Consider the following 9,091-nt stretch of genomic DNA (forward strand, 5'->3'; position numbering starts at 1 on the left):
AATCAGTATTCAAACTCATTCCAAATGAAATAATATATATTCTCAGTATGATTTAAAGAAATTGGCCATTTATATGTGGTAAAGTAACTGTACATCACTGATTAAATGCAGTCAAGTCACCGATACTCAGTTTATTTGGTGGTCTTCGCAAAGAAGCTTCTTCCTAACTGGCAGCACGACACTTTGAAGCTTTAAGAGTCAGTTAACGGCATTCTGTCATTGGTCGTTACCACGGCAGCAGACCAGTACCCTCAACGATTGGCTATTTTATTGCCGTAAAGCATTTCAGCTCTGTGACTGTCGTGGAGTGGGTGGGTGACAGTAAACAGCGATAATTTGACAAAGGGATTCTTGTAAATTGAGTTTTTTCTATTTATTTTTTGTTATTCGAGCACAGTTATTTAAGATGGCTGAAAAATTTGATAATCTGGAGGAGCATCTGGAGAAATTTATCGAAAATATTCGACAACTGGGAATCATCGTCAGCGACTTCCAGCCTAGCAGCCAAGCAGTACTTAACCAAAAACTGTGAGTCATGTTTTCTTGAGAACGCTATAACGGCACGAACATGCAAATGCGAATTATATTAACCCGTTTTGTTAATTTGTCTCGTCAGCAATTTCATGATATCCGGATTACAAGACATCGAGAAGTGCCGGCAGCAGCTCCATGAGATCAACGTACCGCTGGAGGTCTTTGAGTGAGTCCAGCAGCTGTTAAATTGTTGTGGCTCTGCGCCTTTATAACCCAAATATTATATATATTTACACCTCTGCGCTGTCTGTTATTGCTATATTGCTTTGAATACACGGAATTGTTGTGTTGAGAGTTAAAGTCAAGCCAAAAACATTCAAAAATCATAATAACATTTCCAACTTTTAATTATTGCTTCACTTTTGCTCTTCGTAGTGTACATTATTTAGGTAAAAGATTGTTGAAACAATAGAAAATATGCAACCTGCCGAATTACTAAAACACCAAACCCAATGGAATTTCTAATTTCTGATTTGTTTTTTATAGCCTCATCACTGTCCCAACGACTGATTTTATGCCTTATGTTTGTAGATACATTGACCAAGGCCGAAACCCTCAGCTGTACACCAAGGAATGTCTGGAGAGAGCCTTGGCGAGGAACGAGCAGGTCAAGGGGAAGATTGACACTATGACGGTAAGAGATAATCCCAGGCTCCCTGAGATTCCCCTCCAATGACACTGCAAGAGTAAACAGACCCAACAAACTATTTCACTGATTAAATGCTTCCAGGCATATTCAGAACGTCTTAAAAAAAAAAAAAGATAAAAGTGTCCCTTTCAAGGATCATCTTAATTGTAGAAAGTGACGCATACTCGAGATAGCCCTGTCTGATAATATGGCCTTGTGTGTTGATGATACATTAACCGTCTTTGGACACAATGCTTAAATCTTCTTGTGTTTCATTTAGCTCTGCTCCACACATCAGTTAACTGATGTAATTATTTTATATTCAGCTGTGTCTGTCATGTCTTTGTTAGTGTAAATGTGTAATAAACTAACACCTACTGTTCTTTAATGACAGAAATTCAAGAGCCTTCTAATCTCCGAGCTCAGCAAAGTCTTCCCAGAAGAGATGTCTAAGTATAAGGCTATACACGGAGAGGATGCCCCCTCCTAATGAGTGCTGCACCATAACCCCTGACCTCCAATCTGTGACCCTTGAAATGAAAGCCTGAATGGAGTTTGACCAAGTGGGAACCTCTGTGGTTTCCACCAGAATATGATAAGAACCCGTTAATATTACTCGTAAATATTGTGATGCTGTTGCTGACCGGTACAGTGAGGGGGAAGGTTTTATCTCTGCTCAGCACCTCCGCAAAACTCCGCAAAATATACTCCGCAAATCCTCCCCTTTTATCTACATTTAAACTTTAAACTTTAAAGAAATACAAATCAACAGTGAGGGAGAAGCAGAGAGGATATTCATTAATTTCATGTTGCCAGGAGACACATTTGTTTTTAATGTCCCTGCTGATGCATGAAATTTTAGTAAGCAGCAGAGCAATTTCTACACCCATCTATACAGACAAAAATGTTGAAGAACCACAAGGCCCTGGTCTGATTCCACATTAGGGAATTTACTCCATCAGTTGTACATATAGTATATTTATACTCTTACACTCTACCTTTTGTAATGCTTCCTATTCATTGTGCAACATACCTTTGTATCACACACAGTTCATGACATTTTGTATCAAGCTCAGGTTTCTAATGGCCATGATTATCAAATGCAAATATTATCCGATGATAATTCTGTGCCTGATTACATGACATGGTCAGAAATGAGTCCACTCTTTATTTGTAACTTGTTTGTATTATAATTTTTGTTATTAAATGATGATCCTTGTTGGTCTGATGTTGTGTTTTGTCCCTTTCATTACATTTAAGTCATTTGTGAGGTTTGTATGCCTTCATTTTACAAAATTAGTTACATAAGGTGATAAATGTACAGTGTATAAAGTAATACATTCTTAGTAGAATGTCATAGTATTTGCTGGCAACAGTCCTAAAAAATTGTATGTGGTTACCTCAAGTAAAGTGAAATGTTAATGTAAAAATATTAGAGATGTACAGCAGGTTGAGCTATGATGCAATATTGCTGAAGGCAAATATAAAACTGCTGAAACTATTGCTATTTTAGATTTTAGAGTTTTCTGCGGTTGATATGGCAAATGATAATGAAAATATTTAATTACATGGATTTTTTCAAGTCCCATGAATCAAGAAGATTTTCAAAGGGGTTAACATAAACAGTTGAGACAAGGGGTAAATGTACTTGTGGGTCACCTGCATTTCCGTGTCCTGCAGGGACCTGATGATACATCAGTGATGTCTTCAGGTCACTCAGCTCAAGTGTCTCCTCTGAAACACAGTAACTATATACTGTGCAAGTCTGAGTCTGCCTGCCTATAAGGCAGGATGGTTACTGTGGAAACAGACAGGGCTGGGTCATCAGGTGGGTTATGGCCCAACTCGTCTCCTTCTGCTGGGGCTTCACCAGAGCGACACACCCCTGTGACCCTAGAGGCTGAATCCTCTGGGACAGAAGGAGGGAAATGAGCCCCGTTATTGGTCTGTGATCTCTGCAGTGAACACAGACAGCCCTCCTCCCTCGCTGTCACTCTTCCCCGATGATTTCAGAATACACGTCTCATTTTAGCAGCTGTGGCTTATTGAGGCTTCCATTGTGAACTGGTCTACATCCAGAGAATTTTTTTATTTGTTTCTCAACCTTATTTTTAGATGTTGCATGTATTAAAACTGATATAATGTAATCAATATCATATCATATATCATGCGGATATGTTTGTTCTTCCTTCACAGAACACCTGGCTACTGTTTTCATTCATGGTTTAGAAAGGAATAATTTGACATTTTGGAAAATATGCTCATTTGTTGTCTTGCAGAGAATCAGATGATACCATGAGACCACACTCATGTCTGAACAATAAATATGAAGCCAGAAACTGGTTAGTCTAACTTATTACAACCATAATAATGCAGTTTGTTATTTATGACTGATTTTCACAAACTAAGTGCTACTCTTGACAGATTTTGTAACCTTTCTTCAAAGCCAGGCTAACTGTTTCCCTTTCTCCAGTATTTGGGCTAATCTAAAGCAACTGACTGGTGGCTGCAGCTTCATACCATACTCTTCAAGAAACACTTTTGTAAAATATGCAGTTAGCACACACTGTTATAGCTCACTTTATAATTGCTTGCTTGGAAGGGGCAGTTATATAAAATAATCTTTATTCAGTTTGTTAAAAATGCTAAAGGGAGGTCATGAAGGTGCCTTCTATGTGCTGAGGCTTATCGACTCAGTCCAGTGGTTGCAGGGCTGCTGGTCCGATACCCAGCTCCTCCTGTGTAAAGCGTCCTTGAGGAAGATATCCCAAACTGCTTTTGATGGGCAGGCCTTGCATGGTAGCCCTTTGCAATAGCTATCTCAGCGGGGTTGTGTGGATGGGTGAATGGGAGGCAAATGGTAACTGCTTTGGATGTAAATGCTTTGGATAAGAGCACCTTTTCAGCCCATATTAACCAGTTTACAAAAGAAGAGCTGATTGATATGGGACCCCAAAATGTGGTCAACCTGAAGAGACCCAGAAGCAGCAGCAAAATATTTGATACTCTCCATCTCATGTCAGATTTTTCTCCTGTGATGATTATTGTGTTTGAGTATGAGATGGTATTAGATATGACCTGTCAATACAGCCTTAAGCTATCCAACCTGACTAATTTAATATAATTTGCACCTGGCTGATTCTGTTAAGAAACAAGTGGAATCATTAACCATGGTATGATTTACAAACCGGTTGTTTGATGTTCCTTCACATCACAACTTTTACCTTGAAAGTCTCATATATACCAAAAAAGGTGAAAGCCGGTGAAGCCAGCAGAGTAAACTTACTTACTTGAGGATATGAGCACTTCACAGTAGGGATGCAAACACTCAAACACTTTAACTCAGACCACCTTCAGCATTATTTATGAGATGTCATCAGCCAACTCTATTTCTCTGCTCTTCATTTTTAGCTTATTTTTACCCTTTGACCCCGCTTCACTGTGTCTGGGTGACGAACATCCTCACTGCAGTGAGTCACAGTGGTGTTAGTCAAGGACACCCTTTCAATCCAATAACAGGCCAATTCGGAGAGATGAAAAATGAAATTAAATGCTGTTTTTATCCAGTTCGTGTGTGTGTCAGCAGACCGTGACATTTCTTTCACAAGGAGGCACTGACTGTGTGTATGTGTGGATGTGTGTCGTGACGCTTGACTAAACAGAAAAGGGGAAGAAGGAGAGGGACGGAGGGAGTATAATACTGTAAATATGTCTCTGTATGAAGTGCTGAGGTTTGTTGGATGACTCATTCAAGGTGACTGAGTCTTTCTCTCTCCTCTTTTTCTTCCCCCCTCACATCCACCTCTTTTGTGCTCAGGCCCGCCACCCACGATCAGACGCTTCCTTTACATAGGTCACCTTCTGCCCTCTTTTAATGGTCAATGCTTTTTCTTCTTTACTTTTTCTGCATCCCCCGAGGAGCAGTGGCGTGTGGTGGAAATATGTAATAGGTGTTGGTTGAAAAAATTAATCTGGAAGCAGAGTTTTCTCAGTTCTGTTATTCACTGTTCTCATACGCTTGAATGGTACTTTACCACAGAACCACAAAGTTCATATAACATGCTGGGTGGAGTAAATACTGTAATTGCCATGCCCTATGATATTTCCTTTTGTGTGCTGAAAGAGCCCTCCATTCTCTGATTTCATGGTGTAAATGGGCCAAACAACAAACTGCTTTTCAAAAGCAAAGCCATGAGTGCATTGCGCCGCTGACTTTGTCCTGCAGGTATCACATTATGAAGGAGTGTTTGGTGCAGTGTTAGGTGATCTGTTACCTGTGCAGTCTCTAAATACTTAATTCTCTTCCCTGAAAACATTAATTTAGGTCAAACAGCAAAATTTTTTTCAGAAACACAGCTAAAACAACTGTTGAATGAGAGACTGAATTACAGAAGCTAGTGGAACAGAGACTGCCAGGATATGACAGGACCTCAGCTCTCTGTGCAGGCCTAATCATAACTCACTCATGATATCCATCCACACTCTCTTTTGATGTCCTCTTAAACGTGACATAACTTTTAAATATGATATGGGTGATGTATCAGCAAAGAGCTGCCCACTTACGCATCCAGCAGAGGGAGAGCAACAGTTTATTGTGAGTCATTTTTTTCGGGTTCCCTTGTGAATGTAGATACAATATTACCTCTCCTTTTGGCTCTGTTTTGGTCTCCACCAACTCATGACTCCTTTGCCGCTAAATGCTGCACAATGTTCACCTGCTAGTTTATTTGGTAACTTTGTCAGATGTTTGTTGTCGGACAGGCACTACACAGCAGGTTTATCAGAGCTTTTTGGTTAAAAAAAATAACTAACTGCAGCTGATAGAAATTAAGTTCATAAGGTGATAGTAAACCAAAACAGGAAAATAGCCATGAAACCAAACATTTAGCTGAAAGATGCTCAAACATACAGGAGTCAGGTGTTTCCCTGTTTCATCACAATCAGTGCTCCATTTCAAATTCCACATTTAAGCTGAAAATATGATAATGACGAGCAAGGCGATAATGTCAGTTGGCATCTCTAGTAATTGTATTATCACAAACGTCAATAAAATTTTGAATAATGCTCTTTACCCCAGGAGCACAAGTGAAACAGAAGTTTTAATTTCACATTGACTCTTTATTCTGTAGTGTGTACTGAGTTCAGCTTGTTTTATTCCCATCCTTAAAGCCTTTCCTCTCAGTGTTTGTGGACTGTGCGTCTTTAGAAGCTTGGCTATGCTCCTACATTTATGTAATGCATCCCTTTAATTTCCTATTCTTTATTTTATCTTCATGCAAAGGCTTTGGGAGTTTACGGCTGGAATGGCAGTTGAAATGTAAAATCCTCCCATGCCCTTGGGTTGGTGCAGGAAACACAAAGGCGATGGCTGCTGCCTTTGATTCTATTAGCATAATGTCTTTCTGATGCTAATGCTAAGTGCCTCAGACTGACTGCTGGAGCTCACACGGCCCACAGCCATGACGGGCTAACATGGCTACTGATCGCTCTCTCCCTCGCTCTTGTCTCTGCATTGTGACTACTGGCTGTCTTTCCTCAGCTTAGTGACAGTCGTTCACCTTCTGATTGAAGGTCGAGAGGCAGACGCCCTCTTCCTTCTGTCACCCTGGTCACTATGGAAACACCCCTCCCATCCACCATCTCCCACCCTTTATCTCTCCTCTCTGGACAATAGCCTTTGCTGTGTGTGTGTGTGTGTGTGTGTGTGTCCATGGTAAATGTTTTAAGCGCGTATGTGTGTGTTGAGGTGAAAGACCCTGTCTCATCACAGCTGATTTGTGTTGGTGATTCTACAGAACTGCAGTGCACAGATATGAATTGTAAAACACATCATAGCCGGAGTTACACTCCTACATACTGCTCTCTGGACATCTATTAACTCCACACACACCCACACACACAAACAGACACACACACACGCATGTATAGGCACACAAAGTGAGTCAAATCAAAGAGTTTGGCTGCGGAGGTGTGCAGAGTCTGACTGTATTGCAATAAGTAATGAGACACACAACACAAAGGCTAGTGAGTAGCATGACTATTAAACCTTTTGGACCCCCTCAGCATCCATGTGAATGTGTGTGTGTGTGTGTGTCTTTAATAACCAATAATGGGATGATAAAGCAAAACTAAATGAAAACTATCAATTAGCCAGCTAATGTCTGCTGCACAATGCTCCTCACACCTGCTGCAGCAAAGTACCCGTCCACAGCAGAAATTGAATTATTGTGCTAAAAACAACCCACCACAGATGATACTTAATAGATGGAAAATATTGCTTTTATCTCTGCTTTGTGGCCCAACTACTGGCATGTGTATTTTCCTCCGCTTCTCTCTTCTATCTCCTTTTTTGGATTGCCATTTTACATCTGCAGCCAGGCTGATTTGCTGACAAGAAATGAGAGTGGGAGTTAACAAGACAGGAAGAGACAGAGAGAGAGAGAGAAGAGATGGAGAGGGAGAAGAGGGGAGAGAGAGGGTTGTTATAATTTCCCCCTAGTTTAATTATCTGAGTCTGTAGACAGCCTAACTCTCTCTCTTGTCGTTAAATGTTGGAGGTGAAAATGTGAGCCGTCTGCTTGTGTATCTGTGTTCATGTGTAAGATATTCCTCTCCCTGTGTGTGTTAATGGCATGTGTCACAAAGCAGCAAGGCAGTGCTGAGCAGTGAATAGCCTTATCCCACTGTGATGTTTAAATCTTGCTTATTACACAGTGGAAAGAAGTAATCGATCATTTGCATCACCCGCTGTCACTGTGTGATGACAAAAGCCAATGAGCCATCATATTCATGATTTACTGTACACTTGTGGGGTACTCCCTCCGATGCACATTGTATGATTAGAGCTTCTAAATTGTTCTCCCTCTTCAAACAATACAGTGGGAAGGCAGTCATTGCAGATTCTCACATTTTTATAACCGCTATTATGATACTGGTGTTTGCCAGAGGCTGCCTTGGCCCGAGGCTACATGTTTTCAGGATATCAAGTCAAGTCGTGGGGGAATTCTGTTTCATTATACATTTGCTGTTGTTGGTCTCTTTGTTTCAAATGTATGTCTTGTAGCTGATTTTATTTCAGATCTGCTTCCTGTTATGAACCAGTGATATACCTTTTCACAGCAGACATCGTGACTCCTCCATAGCAGATGTTGCTAATAACGTTAAACATGGCTCAGTCCAATCAAGTGTCTCGGCTAGCCAGTATACACAACGATAACTGTTAATGTTAATGCTATTATTTGCTATTATTATTTAAACATGTTATTTCCCTGCTTTTCCTATAAAAAGACTTCAGAGGTCATTGCTGTGGTTTTAATGCACCAAAAATTTTGATCAGTTTAAACAAAAAACAGTTGCTGACCATACATTCACTTATAGCGACTATGAATGTTTTTGTTACTTTATAATTCAGCTTCTTTACATGTACTTTTTACAGCACTATAATTATCTGACTGCTGGTGCTTTGTACAAGGTGCGCCACACACACAAAAAACTCCACCAGCTACATGATTTTAAAATACTGTTCACGTGTTAATGCAGCATTACTAACAATAATCCTGAAGAAAGTGATTTTGCATCAGTTTTGACACATTTTTCTGTTAATTCTACTTGTAGATGATTATTTGATTTGTCAGTAAGTCAAATGACAGGAAATAAATTTATAATCCAAAAAAAAAAAAACAAAACAAAAAAACCCAAATAGACGACAAAATAACAAAAACAAAACAGCCCGACAGCCGAAAACAGCCCGTATTATAGAAACAGAATGTATTTAAAGGGAAATATCACAAATCATTTTAAGGTAGCTATGTGACGCTAATAGGTGGTGTCCCAAGTGGTCGAGTGAAATGTTAATTTGTTTCTCGAATAATTTCCTCCATAGTCAGCTGCTACACACTTCTATTATCCTCAGGGTGTCTCTTTTATCCC

The 9,091-nt window shown here is 39.9% G+C and overlaps 1 protein-coding gene across 1 annotated transcript; it reads left to right on the top strand.

Annotated features, from left to right (window-relative positions):
- The first annotated feature begins 269 nt into the window (after positions 1-269).
- On the top strand, positions 270-2,390 carry med10 (mediator complex subunit 10). The gene is made up of 4 exons (XM_046418525.1): positions 270-528; positions 617-700; positions 1,066-1,168; positions 1,557-2,390. Exons 1-4 carry the CDS (start codon positions 407-409, stop codon positions 1,650-1,652), a joined length of 405 nt encoding a protein of 134 aa, XP_046274481.1. The 5' UTR covers positions 270-406; the 3' UTR covers positions 1,653-2,390.
- Positions 2,391-9,091: the final 6,701 nt, after the last annotated feature.

This window comes from Scatophagus argus, chromosome 17 (assembly GCF_020382885.2).
Source record: "Scatophagus argus isolate fScaArg1 chromosome 17, fScaArg1.pri, whole genome shotgun sequence".
NCBI lineage: Eukaryota > Metazoa > Chordata > Actinopteri > Scatophagidae > Scatophagus > Scatophagus argus.

What these genes read in the sequence shown, in the direction of transcription:
- med10 (XM_046418525.1), top strand. Translation starts at nt 407, where the DNA reads ATGGCTGAAAAATTTGATAATCTGGAGGAGCATCTGGAGAAATTTATC. An exon ending in GCAGTACTTAACCAAAAACT is followed by an intron (nt 529 to 616) that starts GTGAGTCATGTT and finishes TTGTCTCGTCAG; the next exon opens with CAATTTCATGATATCCGGAT. An exon ending in GGAAGATTGACACTATGACG is followed by an intron (nt 1,169 to 1,556) that starts GTAAGAGATAAT and finishes CTTTAATGACAG; the next exon opens with AAATTCAAGAGCCTTCTAAT.